Below are 23,483 nucleotides of genomic sequence, written 5' to 3'. Positions count from 1 at the left end.
AACCAGTTTAGCCCATGTTCTAATTTATTAAAATATTTTAACATGACTCTGACGTTTTAAGGAAAATATTGCAAATTTTTCACCACTCCAAAGTTGTCTCACAATTCCCAGAAGAGACTTGAGAACAAAGAAAAAATTAAACCAAGTATATAAAAATGACCAAAAAGCATCAGAGTCAAGTTGGAATTTTAATCTGTTGATTACCTCGACTCATTAGCTATTTAAGCTAGGAGCCTAATAAGCTCCAGACCCTCGAGTATAAATAAAGTTTTCAGTTTTCAGTTTTCAGTTTTCAGTTGAAGGTGGGCTATTGATAGTGCTACCATTTTTCTCAGTCAGTAAATAACAGAGTGCTGCCACCCTTAATTTATCAACCAATAATTAAATTGTCAGTCAACCAGTCAGTCTATGATTAGTGGATCAGACACTACGTCAGTTTGTCTTCTATCAGTTAATTGATCAACCGGCAATTCAAACTATCAGTCATCTGGTCAGTCCGTCACTTAATCATTCATCGTTCGGTCAATCTGTCTTCTCTCAGTTAATTCAACCAATTGAAAATATCAGTCAACCAGTCAGTCCATCAGTTAATTATTAATCAATATGTCAGTCTGTCTAAAGTCAGTCAACCAGTCAGTCTATCAGTTAACCAGTCACTAGGCCAATCTGTAGATGTACTTCCAGTCAATTGGTCCACCAATAAAAATATCAGTAATCAAGTCAGTCCCTCAGTTAACGACACAGCAGGTCAGATAATTGCGGTCAGTAAGCTTGTCACTGAGCAGAAACAGCAAGTCAGTTGGTCATTCAGTCAGTCAGTCAGCCACACATTCACAGTCATTTAGTTATCAGGGTTAGTCATAACACCAGCCACCAAATAATGGGAAGTCTGTTGATCATATATCCAGCTAGTCAGTACAGTGCATGTTACAGACTGAAAGTCTGTGAACCAGCCTTGGATTAGTCAGTCAGTCATGATTCACCCAACCAATGCATCTGGGAGTGAGCCAAGCACTTAGTAACTACATGTTAAGGCCACAACTATTACATGTAATTGCATTTGTAAAACTGTCAGTTATGCGCACTGACAAGTCAATAAGTTAATAACAGAAACACATAAGGGGTGGGTTTCTGTTAATAATCAATCTGTTTTCATATAGTCTCAGTGGTTAGTTAAACTTGGTAGTGGTCAAATGTCTTACACCCCAGGCAAAACTTCACAAAAGATCATATCAGGTTGCAGGCAAACATTTAGTCAGCTGATTACTGTCTATTCTGTCTATTCTGTTGGCCAGTCAGTCAGTCAGTCAATCAGAAAAGCAGGCAGCCTGTCAGTCAGTCAGTCAGTCAGTCAGGCAGGCAGGCAGGCAGTCAGTGATTCAGTCAGTTAGACAGGCAGTCAGTCAGTTAGTCAGGCAAGCAGACAGGCAGCCAGTCAGTCAGCCAGGCAGTCTGTTTATTCTGACTATTCTGTCGGTCAGTCAGTCAGTCAGTCATGCAGTCAGACAGTCAGTTAGTCAGTCAGTCAGGCAATCTGTTAGTCAGTCAAAGGCAGGCAGTCTGTCAGTCACTCAAGCAGGCAGTCAGTCAGTCAGGCAGCCAGTCAGTTTGTCAGTTAGGCAGGCAGGCAGTCATTCAGTCAGTAAGGAAAGCAAACAGCCAGTCAGTCAGTCAGTCAGCCATGCTGTCAGCCAGTCAGTCAAGCAGGCAGTCAGTCATTCAGTCAGGCAAGCAGTCCATCAGTCAGTCAGTCAGTCAGTCAGCCCATCAGTCAGGTAAGCAGGGAGCCAGCCAGTCAGCCAGGCAGTCAGTCAATCAGTCAGTCAGTCAGACAGGCAGGCAGACAGGCAGGCAGTCCATCAGTCAGTCAGTCTGTCAGTCACTCAAGCAGGCAGTCAGTCAGGCAGCCAGTCAGTTTGTCAGATACGCAGGCAGGCAGTCATTCAGTCAGTAAGGAAAGCAAACAGCCAGTCAGTCAGTCAGCCAGCCAGGCTGTCAGCCAGTCAGTCAAGCAGGCAGTCAGTCATTCAGTCAGGCAAGCAGTCCATCAGTCAGTCAGTCAGTTAGTCAGGTAAGCAGGCAGCCAGCCAGTCAGCCAGGCAGTCAGTCAATCAGTCAGTCAGTCAGACAGGCAGGCAGACAGGCAGGCAAGCAGTCCATCAGTCAGTCAGTCCGTCAGTCACTCAAGCAGGCAGTCAGTCAGTCAGGCAGCCAGTCAATTTGTCAGATAGGCAGACAGATAGCCATTCCGTCAGTAAGGAAAGCAAACAGCCAGTCAGTCAAGCAGGCAGCCAGTCAGTCAGTCAGCCAGGCTGTCAGCCAGTCAGTCAAGCAGGCAGTCAGTTATTCAGTCAGGCAAGCAGTCCATCAGTCAGTCAGTCAGTCAGGTAAGCAGGCAGCCAGCCAGTCAGCCAGGCAGTCAGTCAGTCAGTCAGTCAGTCAGTCAGACAGGCAGGCAGGCAGGCAGGCAGGCAGTCCATCAGTCAGTCAGTCAGGTAAGCAGGCAGGCAGTCAGTCAGTCAGCCAGGTACTCAGGCAATCAGTCAGGCCATCAGGTAGTCAGTCATTCAGTCATTCAGTCAGGTAGGCAGGTAGGCATGCAGTCAGTCAGTCAGGCAGTCAGTCAGGCAGGCAGGCAGGCAGTCATTTATTCAGTCAGTCAGTCTCAGAAATCAGTACTGGTATTAAACCAGTTGACTAACTCCTTAACTTTTAAAACTGTTGATTTCATCATGCAATAACTCATAATAGTTATTGCATTGTGCACTGTAGATTACATGTCTGAGCTTATCACTTCTTGCCGGACTTAGCTTAATACCTGTTGCACACTTGGACAAAGAAAACTTATGCAGATCAAGTATTAACATCAACCCTAAGGATTAATAATGTATCATAATATCTTTGCTAATTACTATACCTGAATAAGAATGAGCAAAGAAACCCAAGCCCCTGGCATTTAGCAAATTGAGCATCACAGTAGTCATAATAAAATCTGACCAAATAAGAATTTTGTTTTTGAACCAAAACCAAAAAAAACTACAAGTAACTTTCCCCTAAGTTTATCCATGTTATCCTGAATGAACACAAATAAACTATGAAGAGGCACTGGCCCAGTTAAGTCTACCTGGTTCACTCAAGAGTTAGAATACAAAGGAAAGTATACAGCACTTACAGTACTGAAGATAGCCTCTAAATCCGCTGCTGAAGTCGGAACTGGGAATGAAGTCTGTGAAGAAATTGATTCTCATTAGTCCTTTCCTTAGTTCAGAACATTAATACCCCAAAGTATGTGTGTCTCTTTACTAACAGTATACTGACCCATTACTCAAATACTGACTTTATGGATCATTTAAAATGAAAAAAAAAGGGGAAGAAAAAGGAAGAAAGGTCCCTTTTAAGACTTGTAAGAATTAATTAATCGATTAAATTAACCTGCAAGTAGTTCCCAACAAATTTGCCTAATGTAGGATGATAACAAATACACCTTAAGATCTAATTAAACTGGTCTGGAACAAATTGACCTATAGGTTGAAAACAGACTGACCTAAGAAACAAATTAACCTACAACACAGACACATATCTATATATTTTGGCACTGTAGGTAGGGGGGACAGGGGTCCAAGCCTCCAGCCTCCCATGTCTTGCAATCCTGGTTTCTGACCCTTTTCTTTTGGCTTCCTCCCTTTAGCTCTTATTTGATTGCAACGATAATATTAACCTCTATAATTTTCTCCTGTTTCCCACCCTTTTAGAACTCCAATCTCCCATCCTTTCCTCTTCTGCCTCCTGACACCCCCTCCCCCTCCACCCCCACCCAATGTCCCCCCTTCATTTTTATGGTTATTATGCAAATATAAACCATTGCCTTTGTATGTGTTTACCAAGTGTGTCAATTAGCAACGAGTTTAACCAGAAGAACGTTAAGTGCATGTATTACAATTTACCTTAGTTCTCCACCATTGCTATCCACTGGTGTCTCTTATTTAGTTGCCCAACTGATGCCTGGATAGATCTGCTGAAGTGTTGCATCTTTGTCAAAATTGCTCTCTGTGGTTTCTGATTGGGAGTAATCGACATTTAAATTGATTGAGAAGTTCACAAAGTTATTCATGTGATAATTACTGTCTTGTGGCATTGAAAATACTTGAAATGGATTGGAAATAACCATATTCTTCATCATGAATGATCATTGGGGATTTTAAGTTGGGGGACGGAGACCACAAAGACCAGCCTAAAGGGCCGTCATTGTTAAAGCAACACATCACAGTTTAAGTTCTGTAAATTTATCTTCAGTTGGTATTTTTTAGATAATTTTTAGACTTTTTAACTTTTATTACTTGAACATGTATTAAATAAATGTTTTTAAGCCCCTAAGTATCTTTTTATATTTAAAATAATAATAATAATAATAATAATGATGATTATGATGATTATGATAATATTACATAACTATTATTATGTACCACTTATTAACCTCGTCAGTTCGGTCATTACAGGGAAATCTCAGACCGAGGCCTTGATGTATTGACCAAGCAATAGTGAGGGTAATACATCAAGGCTGAGGTCTGTAATTTCTCTGTAATGTCCAAACAGATGCGGTTAATAAGTTATTTATCTTTTAGTGTTATTCATAAAAAGAATATAATAAATAAACAACGAAAGTAATTTAAGAGGTCATTCCATTCAAGGTCATTTTCACTGAACCAAAACGAACCTCGCGATGCGATCAAAACAACAAGACACTGTTCATGTTTTAGTTGAATCACCAGCGCTAAAATATCATATAAATAATCACTACAAACCTTGAAACTCGATGAGAATGAAGAAAAATCCAACCATGCCCGCTGGCCGCCATCTTTAAATTTTGTTTAGTCCCAGGGACAGTCCCAGGTTCAAAACAAACGCGGGGAGAGTGGGGACGAAATTGGGTTTGCGTGTGATTCCCTCGCGCGCGGAGCTCCCTCTAAAACGATTGCTACTCTGGCTACGAAAAAGGTGATAAAGTTCAGCTTTTGACCTTTTGCGCAGATACAGAGGTGTTATGCGAAAGAAACGACACAGACGTATGAGTAACTGTGAATATAATGAAATAAATATGTGAACTGCGCATTTGAAACAGAGTAGATGTGGGTGTGTCGCTCGCACTAATGCTCAAACTAATTTGGTTGGAAAGAAACTAAAAAGTAATTAAGCCTGACTGGTATTCGAAGCCAAACGTCTGCGATGACTGGATTTAATGCTCTATCCAATTGAGCTAATAAAGACAACTGTATAGCACGTTAGAGCAAGCTCCAAAAGTTCACAAACAATTTGGAACTGAATTGTTTAATTATACATGATGAACTGTTGGTATTTACTGCCGAGGGCGTTTTTATGAGTTACGAATGGTTAGGGGAAACGCTTCAGTCTACGGAGGAAAGATTTTTTACAACGGATTCCATTCATTCCCATTCTGGAATGCCCCCATAGTGTGCGTAAATTCTCGGCCTAAAGTCTTCTGAAGACGCCTTTAGTCACCATAAGTCGCCCTAAATCGCCCCAATTCCCCTGAGTCGCCCGTCACCCTAAGTCACCTGAAGTTGCCCTAGGCCACTTTATGTCGTCTTTATCAATAAAGTCATCTAAAGTCACCTCGAGTAACCTCAAGTGGCCTTAAGTCAGCTCAAGCAGTTTTAGGTCAACTGAAGTCGCCTTAAAGCACGTCAATGCTGAGACTTTGCATTATCATGGATATGAAAGTAAAAGCGTAGAAACTTTATGAAAACCATCAGGAAATTGTTTATTTTCTATCCAACAATTTCTCCACTCGGCAATGCACATATCATCCTCTGCGGGATAATTACTCACTCGATGAACAAGACTTTCACTTATTTCGTTAATTAGAAAGACTTTTATTCGGTTTTGATCATCATGACTTAAGTAAACTAACACTATTTAACGCATCAGTTTATATCAGTTGTCTTATTACACTGCTCAGGCTATGTATGTCCTCAAGAGTCCGGAAAACGTACACAAACTTATGCGTTTACACTTGCCCATTAGATGACGATATTCATTCGCAGCTTATCTACACCTTAGATTGTTTATAGACTGCAAAAAAGTCTGTATTTTTGCGTATTCAAGTACGCGCGAGCAGTCAAACAAAAGGTCTGCAACGAGGCTGACTACAGGCGTGTGAGGCTTACAGACTAACCTTTTTTACCAGTTTCTGCCTTTTTATCCGTGCCCGTACGAAAAGCGTAAAAAAATCCCGCCTGAATGAAATGCGCGAAATGACAACTTAATGAAGGAAAGGTGACTGTTTTGTTTTTCCATTATGTATCTTGATCCACTCCGCGCGCCCTTTCGACGTCAAATAATAACAACAACTGAGCCAGTGATTTCTTACGAGAAGCCCCCTCCCTCCTGACTTACATTAATTAAGTCATGGAATTTCTCAACAAATACCGTCAATACTCCATTAGTACTCAAATCCAGAATGAATAGACTCTACTGTTTTCCAATTATAACTTGACCAGTTTCTAACAATGGTACTATGCAAACTCAGTCCTTTAATAAGCCAGATGAAAGAGTCCTGCATATTCTAAGTTCATACCCCTCTAATTGTGGTGATAATCTTAGATTCAAGGGCATTGTTTTCCTTCTATTTCCAGTTCACTCTCATCAGCGACGTCGATCGCCAGTCCTGGGTTCCAGTCCTCGCCGCCCACGTTTTCTTTTCGAAAGAGTCCTTTGAATCCTCTATCCTTTTTTACTTCGTTATTTCTTTTGTTTAGAGTCTAGTTGAAGCTTATTTATGTATTTCAGTCCAGTTTTTAACTGCAGGTTCAAGTTGCTTGTTTCCACATTCCCGCTTTAGTGTGATAGTAATGGTAAATCCACGGTGATCGTTTTCGTTCTATTTCCAGTCCACCCTTGACGGCGCCGTCGATTATGTCCCAGTCCTCTCCACCCCATGTTTTCTTGTTGAAAAAATCCTTTGAGAATCCTCCAAAGTTATCCCAGTCCTGTTTATACATTGCAACTATGCCATAGCTCATAAGATACCAGTCTCCTTGAGGCAGCGCGCTACTCCCACCACAACTTAAGAACACCATTTGAGGAGCGTAAACCGTCTTTCCTTTGAAACAGTGCTAAAACCAAACAGAGAAATATTTACATGTGTTGATGAAAAAAGAAAATAATTGCCAGCCTAACGTCTTTTTATGTGCGCATTTCTCAGTTTTGTGCTGTGCGCAATGTAGAGAACGCGCGCACGACGGGGCCATAGCTAAAACAAACTTGTGAGCAGGTGCCACAAATGTGCGGCTGCTCTCTTGTTCGAGTTTTGAGTTGGCTTCGCGCAGCTCCTCAATCCTACACGGAAGTAAGAGCCTTTGTGCAGTCTTATACTAGCTGGATGGAACGTAGCATATTATGCAATTATTCTCAAATACAAATTAATTGCATTGCGCCTTTTTTTCTGAGTTGTTATCTCAGCGAAGACGTTCACAAACCGACGTGGTTACCCCAAAAATGCTTGCGTTCCGCTTTCTCGCCGCTCTCGTGCACAAGTTCCCTCAATAAGAAAACTATGTGACTGCTCGCAGTCTAGCTCAAATATGTTTTGGACCATATATATCGTGTTAGATTTTTTAGGCTATTCATAGGCTCATTTTTACACCAAAAACTCTTAGACTCTTCTTAGAGAACAGAAAGATTTCTAGCAAGGACAAATGAGATCAACGAAGTGTCACTGAGAGCTGTTAAACTGGTTGAAGTACGTGGAAGTGAGGAACAAAGAGCTCCTTTGCAGAAAAGGAAGTTCCATGTCGTAAGTTGAGGAGAAGGCGGAACATTTCGCAGAGGTGAACTAAAATCTATCGGGCTACGATGACACTCAGGAGAAGAAGTCGATGTTGGACGCTCTGAAGTGATGGGCTCTTGCGAATTCACCTACCTGCTTGAGATAACTGAAACTTGGTAACGCCCGTTCATAATTTTCACTACGCTCAGTGAATCTTGATTGAGAATAGGTCCTAATTTTTAATTTTTAATTTTTTTCCTAGTGATCCGAAGTATAGGATTAGGGCATGGGGGCCTGTTAGCCACCTGTAACCAGGAGATTCCGTCACCCCAGAGAGCCTATCGACTACTAAGTGCTCTACACTTTCAGTCTACTTTTCCTCTCCGACTCGCGACTGCATCTTTGACTAAAGGCTCCTTAGTCCTTACTTCCAAAGTTGATAGTTTGTCGATCTCATCACCCCGCACCATTACTTTAGCTACTTCGCTATGAAATCGCCAGGGTGCTCATCAGAAAATACCATGAAAACCCCCAAAGTAGCCTGCATAGCAGGCGCTTGGAAGTAATGTGTGCACGAAAGAACGGGTGTCTCCGTCGTTAGCCCCATTCTTTCTCGCCTATTACTTCCAAGCGCCAGCTAGGCGGGCTAAACCTAAAGGCAAATTAGAAATTTGTCACATGGGTGTGGTTCAAAGAAAAAAATTTCCCGTACGAGGTATTGGATTTAACAATAAACTCTCACTTGGGGCAAAATGTTTGACTGGGGAATTGAAGAGGTAGGTGGGAAGCTTCCCAGAATCATATACTGACCTGACGAACTAAAAAATACATTAAACACGCAGAGTTTTAATAGTTCTCATAAACTTTCGGCTTGACACCCTTTAAGGTCGCCAAAAGGTAATATATCACGACATCTAATTAGGTGCCGGGGGATGGTTATTTTTCTCAACTCCCTTCCCCTACCCCTATCAACCCCGGGGCCCGCTGCATCAGTGGATTTGAAACTAGAAGTGAGGGCTCGATCTCGACGTTCTTACGTAAACATAGGGGACTGTGAACAGTCTAGGTACTGATAGACGAGAGGTTTTTGGTTAATTTAGTACAACTCAAGGCTTTGCATGTGTAAATAGATTGCGTATGAAGGAATCAACCGTACTATCCTTAGACTGAGAAAACAGCCGCCATTCCGGGACGCCACCGGTGGTTTTCCCGCGAAATGCTTATAAGAAACGAGCGCAAAAATTCCATACTGATGACCTGTCACAACCTAGATCTGGGTAGTGCCTCTGATTGGATGAAGCAAATTTTCAACCAATCAGAAGCTGTACACAGAATTGCGTAGTGCGCGTCATCAGTATGGAATTTCTGCGCCTTCAGCTGTTTTCTCAGGCTACAATATCTTTCAAGGATGCAGGATTTTAAAACCAATGTGCTCACTGACCTTGCGTATATCATTCACCATCTGACTTCCAATATCGAGATGTAGATCTATGGTGACAAAAATGGCCTCTGGATTCAAAATTGATTGTATAGCTTCACTAAAAGACTCCACGCGAGAATATTTTCCAGGTTTTGTGATGTATTTGTAGTTCTGTAATGTACTTCTTTGAAGTTCCTGCTTTAAATCAATATCCGGGCTATCATAGTCGTAAACAATCACGTGTAAATGTTCATCTTTTGTTTCCCGAATGATCTTTTCAACGTTCTTGATGAAATGGTGAACCCATCGACCCAGGTTCTTGGCCGTGAGGATCAGATAGACATCCGCTGTACTGTTCCACTGCAGTCCCATGGGGTAACACAAATGCCCATTTTTGTCGAATGGCTGAAACACATATTCCTCGAGGTTATAGCTCTTTTTGTCCGTCAGATCTTTGACAACAAGTTGAAGAAAGTATCTGCCTCCTTTCTGAGGATCATGTTTCATCTCTACGCGCGTAATAGACTCCAGATTGTATTTTCTGCATCAAAAATACCATACAGAAGTAAATAAATATCTTTCTTTTTGTTTTAACGACAACAGTCTCATCTATAAGACGTTTTGAGGGTGAGTCCGCTTTGTTCGACTCATACAGCTAGTAATTACTGGCTAGCGCAAGAATCCTCAGCTTTTAAATTAAGAATAAAATGAAATTCATCATAAAATCTGTTCCTTAAAACTGATTTAGTCAACTAATTTTCTTAGTATTATCTATCATATGGCCTAGAAATTTAGTCAGAGGTCTGTCGAAGGTCACCACGGAATATACTGCTCCTTCTCACTTGGTTGGCAAACTCTCCTAAAGGCTCGTGTTCATACAAGAAAACAGAGAAAAGGATGATAAAGTTGGGCTGTAAGCAACTAAAAACTCTTGTTTAAATTCTTTGTTTCTATAATTGAGGGTCTCCAATAGGGTTCTTCAATTCCGTGATCCCGATCCAAAATTTCGAGCAATCCCGAATCCCGAGGGTTCCTTTTGGTATTCAACCTCCCAAGCAGACATTGAATCCCTAAACTCGCCCCGACTTTGCTTTCAAATTCCGAATCCTGAGCTTCAAATATGGGAATTCCCGGGTTCCGAAAAGCCTATTGTGGACCCTGAGAATTCGTTACTTTAGAAACGAAAGGGAAACTGGTTAGGTATCAGAACGGGCCCTAAGTCGACCACAGGGAAACCAGTTTTTCTTATGCATGAGGCTGGGGTTCCCATATAACGAGCATGGTGAACTTACCCTAGAAGAACAGTCTACTTACCCTGGGTAACTTTCCTCAAGGGCAGTCATGTATTTATCAACCACCCCGCGAGCTTCTCCTTCACTCAAAGGCTTTTCAGCCAAAAAGCGGGCGGCCCGCTTGGGAGTCAGTCCTTCTACTTCTGTGTTTGGAAAGGTGAAGGTTTTGTGGGCATGTCTGTAGACGCCGTGATATCGGCCGAAGTTAGTTATTTTCGTGGGATCAAGGAGATAACTGGGTCTATATTCACAGAAATTTAATGCCTTGCTCACGTCGACACTTTCCAAAGTTGGAAGTGTTTCTGGCTTCATGTATTTGTTACTACTGTTTAGTGTTACCAGTGTACAAGCAAGTAGATCTGGCAAGTCGTCATCGTAAACTTTCATTTGAGCTTTATCACTGTCGTTTTTATATGGTGAGAAAAACCCTCTTTGTATAAGCTCAAAGCCAGTTCTATCTGGTCTCTTCCAAGCAAGTTGGATTAAACTTTGTCCTTCACTTTGCCTGCCACGAGAATATATCACCTCAATGTAGTATCTTTGTCCTGAAAACAATTTAACGCCGTTAGTAGGAAATTTGTGATCCACTGTTGCAAAACCCATTGCAGATTTATTCATAGGTCTGGTGTATGCAATTTTCCGTCCATTTTTCCAGTTATGGCTTGAACTTAACCAAACCTCGGCAAATCCATTTGAAGTAACGGAGAAAAGATACTCGCCAGTTACATTCGGTTGAAGAAAGCCCAGCAACCGCAGGCCATCCACCTCGCTGGCTGACAAGGAGATGTTAACATTTTTCGCCAAGCTTCTTTTATCCGGTGCCTTGGGAAAGATTGGAAAGTTGCAAAGTTGTTCAAGACTTATCAGGCAGTTTTTTTCCCACGTATGCTGATTCAAACCCTTGGACGGAATATTTTCAGGCTTGATTTTATCCTCTGTAATAATTAAGTTGGTATCTGTCAATTCAAATCCTTTCTTCCAGATTTGAAGAGATGATCGATTGAGTTGCCATGCAATCAAGAAAACAACATTGAAACCTGCAACGAAAACACTGAAAACTAATAGCAATCGCCTGAAGGATGATATCTTTGCCTTCCTAGCAACACCGGCAATCTTTCTCATTTTGTTGTTGTGGCGATGAAAAGCAGTGTTAAAATAAATATGCGTATTTGTCTAGAGCATTGTTACTAGCAGTCATTAACGCAGTATTCCCAGATGGCGAAGTAATTGCATTGCTCTTGTTTTGCTTTATGATTTGTCTTCTGAATGTCATTTGCATACGTTGGAGGCATTAATAATTTAAGAATATAAAATGTGGTGCTTTATTTATCAGTGATACATAAAGTTCAGTATGGAACTACTAGTTTTATCTACTTAGGGCAACACTAAACATCTAAGGAAATCTAAGGGAATATTAGCTACAGCCAAAATGCGTGTCACACTAAACATGTCTCGACCTGGTCCTGTGGCTACTAATTCTTGCCTTATAAAAGCAACAATGATTTTAAATATAAAAATGCCAATGATATGTTTAACATTTCTTGATTTTTATAAACACCCAGTCAGCTCTCTGTGTTTTAAGGTAACCAAACTTTAATGGTTGTTGTTTATTCTACTTTAACAGCGTAGCTCCACATTCATCTAGTGTGCACATTGCTTACAAATACACCACACCTGGTGAAAAAAACAACAACAACAACAACAACAACTTACACCCACAAATTTTCTCGCTTTTTTATTGAAAAAAAAATCTGCATCTAATACTTGAGAAACACGGCTCCAGGGTCTTCCAAAAATTAATCACTCGAAAATCAGTAAAATTAAGATAATTCTTACAACCTCCAGGGTGTCTTTGGGTCTATAAATAGATATCTCGTGTCTATTAAATTTTTTGTCATAAATAAACTCCTCGATTATAATATTGCTACATGCGGGTAATAGTGTAGTAAACCAGTGCCGCCTCTTTTTTCTTCGCTTGAGAAAAGAGCCTACATTTCGCGACGCAAAATGTCGGCTGTTTTCTCAAGCTACTTCTCTTTGAGGAATCGTCCAGAAGTACAAGATATTTTTGAAAACGGAGATCTTTTCCCCCCTTTTTTTTAAAAAAAATACGTATCCATACCTAGCGTTTTCAAATCGTTTTCGTCCGTCCACACGAAAACGCAAAGAGATGGAAATACGCGATAGCATACCTTATTGAGCATGCGTCATGCTAGAAGTATATGGTGTATGACATCATCGTATTCGAAAATTTCCGTTTTCGCTAGTCCACACTGCACGGAAACGAAAAGCCGGCGTTTCCAAAAATCTCCACTCTGGAGAGCATTTTTGGAAGGTGCGTTTCCAGTGACCGTTCTCGCCGAATACGTGTGAACAGTAAGCCAAACTGGAGGAAAAAATGGATCAATTTAGGTTTCTAGGAAACTGCCCACCTACCCCTCCCCTAAGCTAATATTAACACTTACCTCTCGCTTAGGGCAAAATGATGGCTAAGGGGAGGGGTAGGTGGGCAGTTTCCCAAAAACCTAAATACGCCATTTCCGAGTTCAAAAAAATCTGACTTTCAAAACGAGGCTAAGTGCGAAACATTTGTATTGAAAATGAGTTTTATTTGCATCATAATTAAAAATCATTTTCATATCAATGGCTTGGCACTTAGCATAGCTTTGAAAGTGAGATTTTTTGGAACTCGGAAATGGCCTTTTGATCCGAAATAATATCCCCGTTTTCAAACAAAAACAGATACGTTTGGACGGCCGGCTTGAGGTGGATAGCACCCAGCGAGATTTGCATTTTGAATTCAAAGTATTTTCCAAATTCACAACATTGTTATTATTTCCTCGTATATAATTTATTCAAAACAATCGCCAGTTTGTTCGGAGGCTCGTGACTCTTCTTCCAAAACAAATACCTTTCGAAGGCTTTGCTTACCCTTGGTACTTAGTCTATCTATTTCATTCAGTACTTGGATTTCTGAAGCATCATTTACCTTAAGCACGAAAGAATTATTACACGGGATTTTGATCAGGGCTCGAGTTACAAAAAAGGATCTCCGCAGCAAAGCTACCCCCACAACTCATTAGACTCCGTACAAACCGTAAAAAAGTAATTAGTAATTAATTCAAGCTGCTCAACTTTATTTCAAAGCCAACGACGAGTGTAACTGCGCAATGTATACTTTACTGAATACGCACTTTGAGTCAGTACATGGTGACATCCAGTACACCAAAAAGTTGCATGGATTTCTTTCTCGTATGAGACTTTAAAAAATCCGGTGACTTATCCATGCAAAGGTCATTGTTTAGTACGCAGAGAGTGTAAGGTTCAAGTTGCTTGTTACCACATTCCCACTTTAGTGTGATAGTAATGGTAAATCCACGGAGATCGTTTTCGTTCTATTTCCAGTCCACCCTTGACGGCGCCGTCGATTATGTCCCAGTCCTCGCCGCCCCATGTTTCCTTGCCGAGAATTTCCTTTGAAAATCCCCCAAAGTTGTCCCAGTCCTGTTTATACATTGCTATTGTTCCATAGCTATAGTGATACCAGACACCCTTAGGCAAAGCGCTGCTTCCACCGCATTGTAGAAAAACGATCTGGGGAGCGTAAATTGTTTTTCCTTTCGCACAGTGCTGGGAAGTAAAGGAAAACATGTCAGTCACCCCAACCTCGTCCCCAGGGCTTTTCCCTTAAAAAATGGGTAGGGCGGGAAAGGCCCTGGCATCGGCTGGTCACGTGTCCCCTCGTACACCCCCAAATCCTTGGTGTAATAGATTAGCGCTATGTGAAAAGTTAAAATTATGCGTGACCTCACACCGCGCGATCTTGGGCGGCCTTTTATATCTCTTGATGATTAACGAAAGGTTTTACAAGATTTCCTTTTCGTCACAGATACTGGCCACGGTAAGTTTTTGCTTTTCTTCGATTCTATGAAGGGGGCAGCGAGTAACATTTGTAAAACCTCTGTTTATAGAGCGGTATAAATGACAAACAAGCTATCGAACATGCATAAAGTATGTACTGGAAAAGCCCGCTTTCTCGACTCTTGTGATATTTTATTTCATTTCTTGCGAAGTGGGCCGCCGAACACAGCCTAGTTCTATTCACCTTAACTCTCAGCCATATCATAGCGACACGCGTTGGTTTAGACTTATGACCTGTATTTTTAAAAAATTCATTGACCTCTATCTGCGATCAAACGACTGGCAACAAAGAAAGACTTGGGTCCATTTAAAACTGACAGAGCTGTAGTTGATTCCAATCGATCAGCCAATCTTCCCTTTGATACAAGGAAAATCCTTTGTACTTATCCTCGGAAGAGAGAAGATATCAGAGGTCTTCAAATGTTTCAGAAAGGCGACCTGTTATCGTTCCTGGCTGGAGGGCTGACTTGCATCCGGTGTGGAGATTTGTTTGTTTCATGGTCGGGTTGTAATGAAGACCAGACTCCATAAAGCATTTTGACGAACAATTCTATTTCAATCAAGTTCAATCCTAGAGGTAAAGGCCCGTATTTTTGTTTGACATTGGACAAAATCACTTTCCGCTTGATCGTACTGTAATTCCACAGTCACGTTGAAGTTCAGTCAAAGTACTACACTGTAGTCGATAACAGCTTGTCTTAACTCTGAAGCATTTGACATATTTTGTACTTGACAACGTAGAGCCGGTAGGCCTTTTCATAAACTTGCAGCATTTGAATAATGCGCAATTAAATGGATTTTAAGCTCTTGAATCGCACACACGCGAAAATATTGACATAGTTCGCGATGTTAGTTTTTTTCATTATTATCGACTTCCGTCAGCGCAAAACCAGGTTGCATATAAATTAGCTTTTCAGGAATATTTAGGCTGTGCACGTGACCAGCCGATGCCAGGGCCTTTTCCCGCCCGAACCATTTTTTAAGGGAAAAGCCCTGGGGACGAGGTTGCAGTCACCCTTGGAAAATTTCAGGCTTGAAATAAGTGGAATCCTGAGGCGGGTCTAGGATTGTTCTCAGGAGGGCCGGGGGTTGCACCACTAAGGAGCGACCATTTTAAATACCACTTTACGGCGTTTAACATAAATTCTTCAACCTCGTCTCATGTTTTACTTCAACACCAATAAACCACAAAGTTTTCTTTTTTCTGCAGAATACTAGTTGTATTAGATAGCTGCAGGTTATCTCAGGGTTATCTCAGCGGGGAGTGTGGGGGGGGGGGGGGGCTGCGCACCCCCTGCCCCCTCCCTAGATCCGCCCCTGGAATCTTCATGGCTTTACCTCTCCTCTAGAACAAACATGCTATAAAATGAAAAACTGGACCCGTGGAGTCTTAGTTGACTTGCCTTATTTATGAGAGGTACCTCTGGCTTACTATATCGCCTATTTATCACCCATTAATCAGCAGTGGTTGATTCAGGCCCTGAGGTAATGTGAAGGCGGGGGGGCTCTGTCTTACTAGAACACCTACTAAACTGGTGAATCGTTTGGGACGCTGACCAACCCGGAACAACCCCAGTCTGTGAGTAAAATAGGAAGCTTAAGCAATAACAAGGGCGACGGCTACGGAAACGGTACTCAAAAAATGAATTCGCGCTACTTGAAACTTTATTGCGCTTATTCCAACTCTTTCAATTCGTCAGATGATGGCAATCTCTTTTTTTCTGCTGGAGATGAATTCTAAAAGACTGTACCAAAGTTCAGCAAAAGAAAAAGAAATTCGTTGTCTCGTGTTCACGTCCTCAACAAAACATGAAATTAGGCACTTTCAAGTTGTAGTCGTGCAGCGACGGCAAGAAAATGTACAAAAAAGCGTGATGCACGTGCAAAGTTGTTGTTTTGCTAATCTACACTTATTGCGTTTCTGCCGTTCTCGTTGCCGTCGCCGTCGTCGTTGCTTAAACTCCCTATAGCTTATATAACTGGTCAGGGACCCGTTTCTAGAATAGAAGGGATCAATGCAGAAGGTTTTGATATTAAAGTTTGCCTTCGGGCCCGAAAAGTTACCGGGCCTTTATCGGGGACACGATTGATACCGAGCACGTTTGGAAGGCATCTGGTCCTGTCTGATTAACCGGGTTCGGGCAGTACCTGGAAACATAAATCGATGCACAGTTCCTGGCGCACAAACCAGTCAATTTTGCTTCGTTAGCTGATAATTTCATTGTATCATTTTCAAAATTATTAAACCTTTGATCTCGAATTCAAACGCAGCAAACACAAACAGTTTTTCGGGCCTTACAGCTGTAAAAGTTACCGGGACTTTCGAGAAACGGGTCCCAGGTCCAAGCACATATTCATTTCACTTATTCTCACCTTGCGTACGTCGTTAATAAACTGGCTTCCAATATCAAGGTGTAGATCTACTGTGACAACGATGGCGTTTGGATCCTTTATGGATTCAATAGCTTCACTATATGAAAGCGTGCGCGAATACTTTCCAGGCCTAATAATATAACGGTAATTCTTTAGGGTAGTTCTTTCGAAAGCTTGCTTTAAATTGATATCGGGGCTGTCAAAGTCGTATATAACCACGTGTAAATGCTCATCTTTGGTTTCCTGAAAAATCTTTTCAACGTTCTTTATAAAATGATGAATCCACCGACCCAAGTACTTGGCCGTGAGAATCAGGTAGACATCTGCTGTTCTGTTCCACTGTAGCCCCTCAGGGTAACACAATGGAATATTCCTCCCATTCGGTTGAAAGACGTATTCTGCTAAGATATATCTTTTTCCGTCGGTAAGATCTTTAACAACAAGTTCTAGAAAGTATCTTCCTCCTTTCCCAGGGTCTTCTTTCTTCTCAACGTGCTTTATAGACTCGAGTTCATATTTTCTGAAAAGCAAAAATGGCGTTTAGAAAGAAAAACACTGTGTGATCTTTAAATTTTAAGGGGTAGTATCTGGCGAACATCCTCCGGAGTTGTTTTTGCACTTTTTTCTCTGCTCTTCAATTTTAAAAAATTGATCAAAGAAAAAAAGATAGCCGGAGAAAACAGTCAACATTTCGCGTCGCCACCAGGACTGAAATGCGCGAAATGACGTCTGAAAAACGAACGCAGAAAATCCATACTGATGACGCATCACTACCCAGATCTGGGAAATGACGTCATCATGTCGTCATGTCGGCTGTTTTTTCAGGCTAATCAAAGAACAAACGATAGCTGGTATCATGGCGTTGGAGGGATGTGTGCTGCGGTCTGGGAAACATAGCCTTCGAGCTACCAGAATGGGCCCTGGACCATAAAAGAAACCCATCAATAGATTCATTCTCCGAGTCAGATTCTAGATTGAATAGGCCGATTTTGATTCAAATTAAAAGTCCGACTTGGTTTCGAGGCCTGGGCGAATAAACAAACGAATGACATCTAGGTTCAGAGATTGTTGTCACTTACCCTTTATAGGCCTTCCTAAGGGCCGTCATGTACCGTTTAACTATGAACCAAACCTCATTTTTATCTAATGGATACTCGGCTATAAACGCCTGTTGAGCCTCAGGATTTCTGGTGATACCCTCAACATTAGGAAACCGATAACTGTGGGTCCTCCGGGTATACTTATAGACTCCGTCATACTGACTAAACCACGACAATTCCGCGCGGTTAACAAGATAACTAGGCCTATAACTGCAATAATTCAAAGTCCTCTGCACGTTTTGATGCTTTAAGTAGGGAAAACTCTCCAGTCTCATGTACTTGTTTCTGTAGCTACTCTGCTTCTTCGCCCTACATGGGAGAGCCTCCGGCATTTCATCGTCGTACAAATAAAGCTGCCATTTCTCGCTGTCATTCTTATACAACGATAAAAAATTGCTTTCAATAATCTCGAAAATAGATTGTCGCGGTCTTTTCCAAGCAACTTGAATAAAGTTGTTGTCAACATTATTCGGTGAACCGGGTGCGTAGACGATTTCTAAATAATATCTCCTCTTTGCTTGCAAACGAATTCCTCCGGAGATCTGCCTCTTCGATGCATTGAAATCCCACCGTCCAAGTGGTAACTGTAAGTCAAATGGCCTCAAGAACAGTATTTCTTTCGCTTCCATCCAATTTTTGCTTGAGCTGAGCCAAATTTCCGCGTAGCCATTTGTAGACACAGCGAAATAATATTCACCAGTTAAATTTGGAAGGAGGTAGCCAAATAATCGCTGACCATCGTGGGCGGCTCTATAAGATTCGGTCAGAATTTCAGTGCTTAGTATAACATTTCTCTTGTCTGGCGCATTCGGAAAAACTGGAAAATTACAGAGTGTTTCTATGTTGTTCAAGCAGTTGCTTTCCCATATATGCTGGTTTAAGCCTGGAATCACAAGGAAATCTTCCTCGTGTTCCGTGGGATATTCTGACGATATTGATGTTGAATATGTGTTTAACAGCTTTGACGATTCCGTTGTTATTCTCGGAAACATCAAACATTGTCGCCGACCAAACAGACAAAAGTGAGCAGAGAACACGAGAAAAGAGATGAAGATTGTAAACATGAACAAGCCCCACTTAATTCTTTGAAGATTCATAACAATAAATAACGGACGTATTTGCCTGTCTTGCAAAAACCCAAGTCAGCTTATAATTAAAACCTGGCGGTAAAAATGAATTGATCACCAGTGACGCTAGGATGAAGGTACTGAGAATTTCTTAACACAGTGTTTCATTTTGACCTGTGGCCATGCCCCTAAAATACCGGAATTTTAACCTTCTACCATGCAGGTATCGGTCAGCTCTCACCCCGGACAAACCGCGCAAGATAAAACGATCCTTCTCCAACGATATTCTTGAACATCAATTAGATGGCGTTGTTGCATTAAACTCACGTAGCAGAAACCTATAATTATTTATCAATCGATGCTTATCAACCCGCACCGAGTAACTATGGTTGTATCAGCTGTTTTCTTGCCGAATAAACTCTGAAGACTTCACATTTGACAACACCGCAAGTTCAAGTAATAGTGAAGTATTACTACTTTCATCCGTCTATTTCCACTCAAAATTTCTTAATTTTATATTGTAAAATTCTAAAAATGAAAGTTTACAGAGGGGCTCTATTTAAGATAATGAATGCAAAAAAATAATAATAATGAAAAATAAATTAAGGGAAAGAATTCTGACTACAATAAATACTTTTGACCTCCGTAATAAAGCATACATTTGGCAATTCTTTCACGAGCGGTCCCTCGTTGGATATGAAATGGCTTGTGAATTAATGGCAGGTAGACAACGGCACTCCTCAGTGGCGCTCAGGTGGTTGTTTCTTGGTGCTAATGCGGAAAACATTGTTTGTTCCTTTTTGTGTTGAGGTGTGATTGCATTCTTCCGAAACACCAAGAAACGCTAAGGGGGCTGTATTCATCTTATACCCAACAAGGGCGCCAGCGAAACAGCAAGAAATATTGATATTTATTTTACTGATTCCTTTTTTACGAACGACCGGAAGACGATTTCAACTATGAGTTTTCTTCGACCTACATAAAAAACACTACTGCGTTGATAGAACTGTCACACGGCTCGTCATTTTAATCGAATTTTATATCAAGCTATGTTTTTGCTCTTCTGTATTACTAACTGGGAAGAAATATGTTTCCATAACAACGAAGATAGGCTTGAAATATTTTTCTCAGTTACGGGTATAAAAACGAATGTTAATTTTGTTATAATTTAAAGAAACACAACGGAAAAAATTGATTTTATTTAATAAGTGACAATGCATTCAGCACAAGTACACAAATCGAGAACGTTGCTTTTTACGTCCAACATTGAAGACGATGTCGTTATTTCTACATTCAGGAACTAGAGCCATGGCAACCATGGCAACGGCACCGTCAAAACAGCCGTGATAGTTTTAATGAGTAAAACAACAACGCTTTTTTTTTTCATGCTTTTTTGTAGCCTGGGACCAGGCTCCGCATTGGGCAAAAAAAAAAAAAAAAAAATCGTCGAGCGAAGCGAGCCGAGAGGTCTTTTTTTCTATTTTTGTTTTTTGGTCTTTCCCCCCCCCCAACTGCTGAGCTTGGTCCCAGGCTAGCTTTCTTGTAAATTTCTTTTTCGTTCCTGTAGAACTACGTACGACGTGAAATGGCCAAATTCTAAGTTTACTTCAGAACAGGAACGGCAAGGGGATAAATTCTACCATCGATCCTTGCTCGAACTCGAACGGGTTTGCTACACTTCACCTCCAACATAATATCCCTTTTTTAAGTATCTGGGCAACTTGGCATAATCGCGAAAACATTTGAAAGGATGCGAAGTCTGTTTTTTAACAACGTTTTCAAGGACGTCACCGATGTCGGATCGTTAGGTCCCTATTGGCCAATGTTTTTTTTCCTCCATCCCTATTAACAGTCCCAGAAGTCTTTGCAAAAGTTAACCCGTTCCAGTTCCCTTCAGTCCTGTTTCAAAAGTTCTAGTTGCTGATAGAGCAAAGTCAGTCGCACTTTCTTTTCAGCTTATTTTTAGGGACGCTGTTTTCTTTAGTAGGTGCGTGACAGGAGAAGAAAAAATTTTTAAATGGAAGAAAATAGGAAAAGGGTAAGGGGCTACACATGGAATCTTGGAGCAGGAGATTGCTCAGGCCATGAAACCTCTATCCCACCGCCTCACAACGCTATAAAGCAACCCTGAACAGGTCCATTCTGTTAAAACTTCATTGATCTTTCTTAGGGCCTGTTTACATGGAGGTAAGGGACCCCAGGTAGGTGAGGTGACATGTGGCGGGTCACCCCGCCTAACATGTAAACGTGATCACATTAAAATTAGAGATTATATGGACAGGCGGGTTACCCGGCCACCTAAGCGGGTTACCTCACCTTCCTGGGGTCCCCCACCTCCGTGTAAACATGCCCTTAAACTACCTTGACATCGTCACAGAACTACTCAACTTTTACAAAGCACTCAACGATCTGGCGCCTTCAAACACACCTAATATGTAGGCTCAATGAATACCAATAAAGACAAATAAAGACTTCGCCGGCGCTGCTTCGGCTAATCACCGCAAAACTCCAGGGTCAAGATCCTCCTTCAAGTGGCGGTTTGATATTATTTTCTTCACTATATGCCATAACAAATTACATTTTCTATCTTGTTTGTGATTTTTATTGTCTTTGTAAGGCACCTTTGGGCTGTTAAGATAGTGGTGCTTTCTAAATACGTTGCTCATATATTGATATAATACTGATCAATATCACTTACCCAGAAGATCTTTGTCGAAGGGCGTCCATGTATTTGTACACTATTAGCCAAGCCTCGTTCACTTCTAAAGGATATTCAGCGTGAAAAGACACCTTGGATGTTTTCTGTCTTATAATACCATCAACAATCGGAAAAGGAAAACTGTACATTCTGCGGACATGCTCTTGCACTCCATCGTACCGTCGAAAATTCTGCACGTTGGCACGATCGATGGCATAGCTGGGCTTGTACTCACAATAGTCCAATATACCCTCAACTTCTGAGTGCTCAAGATAGTGAAGCGTTTCTGCCCTCATATATCTATTTGCATGGCCTTTTTCATTTTTTGTCTCACAAGCAACAGCACCTGGCAGTTCATCGTCGAATATTTTGTATATTCCTGTTTCCTCGTCTTCCGTGTATAAAGATAAAGATCTCCCATCAATTGTTTCGAAGTCAGAATCTTGTGAGCGTTTCCAAGCAACACGAAGAAAATTATCGAGATTCCTCTCAGCGCTATTAGTATGCAATATCTCTATATAGTATCGTCTTCTGGCTTTTAGATGAATTGCTGCTGAGATCTGTGTTATGGAGACATTAAAATGCCAAGTTGTTGCTGCAGAGTACGCATCAAAAGGAGTGATGTGGGCAATTTTTCTCGCCACTCTCCATCTGCTGTTCGAACTCAACCAAACTTCAGCAAATCCTTTCGATGCCACGGCGAAATGATATTCGCTAGTTGCATTTGGAATCACGAAACCAAATAGGCGATGGCCATCAAATCCAGAATGCTCTGTTGCACCAGCAAACTCTGTTCGAAATGTCACTTTCCTCTCATCTGGCGCCATCGGAAAAACTGGAAAGTTGCAAAGTTTTTCAATCGTCTCCATACAAGTGTTTATCCATACATGGTGATTTAGTCCCCTTGGCAAGTCGAGAACGTTTTCTTCAGAATCTGTGACCGATGCCTCTTGAAATGAAAGTCGCTTCAGGGAAAAAATTATGGACGCCTCGAATCTTTTCAGATTTGAAATACATTTTAGCTGGCTAAAGAAACAAACGTCCATTACAATAACACTTAACCAAACAAAAACTGATCCCAAAACAATCATAAGCTTTAACGTTCTTATCTTCATGACTAAAGACTGCAAAACAGTCCGTATTTTAGCGTATTCAAGTACGCGCGCAGAAGTCAAATAAAAGGTCTGGAACGAGGCTGAAAACAGAGAGTGAGACTGTTTTTATTCCCTCTCGCCTCACACGCCCGTAGGGCGTGTGAGGCTCGCTCGCTTTGCGCGCCTAAGACTCTTGCGCTCAGCTTTACCGATTTCTTTACTGATTTTGAGAAAAAAAACGACTGTTTTGGAGTCTACATGACTATAAGTATGGTTACTAGTTAATCGTAATCAATATCACGACGTTTATGTTCATGTAAAACAAAAGTAAAACCAAGAGCAACCTCTTTTGGTATTCAGTTATAAATTTATTATTTTTGTTTTATTCTTTAAACGTCACACTTGCAAGCTCTAGCTACGTGACGATTTTACCTCTTGTAAGCGACCACCTATCCAAAACACCAAAACTTCCCTAGTCCAAGCCCTACAGTTGGAACCTCTAGTAAGCGACCACCTCCCATAAGCGACCACCCATCCAAAACACCAAAACTTCCCCAGTTTAAGTCTTACAGTTGAAACCTGTCGTAAACGACCACCTCCTGTAATTAAGCGACCGCGACCACTATTTGGGGCTGACGGTTTAATGCTTTTCTATTGTTTCTTTAAAACCTCTTGAAGCGACGACTTGAGGAGTTTTGTGATCTCTTATGGTCTCTGTCTGCACTATCCTAC

At 41.3% G+C, this 23,483-nt stretch overlaps 2 protein-coding genes across 3 annotated transcripts; both read right to left on the bottom strand.

Annotated features, from left to right (window-relative positions):
• Nucleotides 1-6,827: 6,827 nt before the first annotated feature.
• Nucleotides 6,828-11,620, bottom strand: LOC140942171 (uncharacterized). The gene is made up of 3 exons (XM_073391137.1): nt 10,521-11,620; nt 9,228-9,747; nt 6,828-7,133 (listed from the first exon to the last, which is right to left on the bottom strand). The coding sequence occupies exons 1-3, from the start codon at nt 11,618-11,620 to the stop codon at nt 6,828-6,830; spliced, it is 1,926 nt and encodes a 641-aa protein (XP_073247238.1).
• Nucleotides 11,621-13,183: 1,563 nt separating this feature from the next.
• LOC140940768 (uncharacterized) lies at nt 13,184-22,826 on the bottom strand. 2 transcript variants are annotated; one of them, XM_073389733.1, is made up of 3 exons: nt 21,658-22,826; nt 16,793-17,312; nt 13,184-14,128 (listed from the first exon to the last, which is right to left on the bottom strand). In XM_073389733.1, the coding sequence occupies exons 1-3, from the start codon at nt 22,770-22,772 to the stop codon at nt 13,835-13,837; spliced, it is 1,929 nt and encodes a 642-aa protein (XP_073245834.1). In that variant the 5' UTR covers nt 22,773-22,826; the 3' UTR covers nt 13,184-13,834. The 2 variants fall into 2 exon arrangements, with proteins under 2 accessions (XP_073245834.1, XP_073245833.1); XM_073389732.1 differs by lacking the exon at nt 21,658-22,826 and adding an exon at nt 17,872-19,321.
• Between the last annotated feature and the right edge of the window lie 657 nt (nt 22,827-23,483).

This window comes from Porites lutea, chromosome 6 (assembly GCF_958299795.1).
Source record: "Porites lutea chromosome 6, jaPorLute2.1, whole genome shotgun sequence".
NCBI lineage: Eukaryota > Metazoa > Cnidaria > Anthozoa > Scleractinia > Poritidae > Porites > Porites lutea.
The sequence above is the reverse complement of the archived record's forward strand: the minus strand, read 5'-3'. Positions and strand labels throughout refer to the sequence as shown.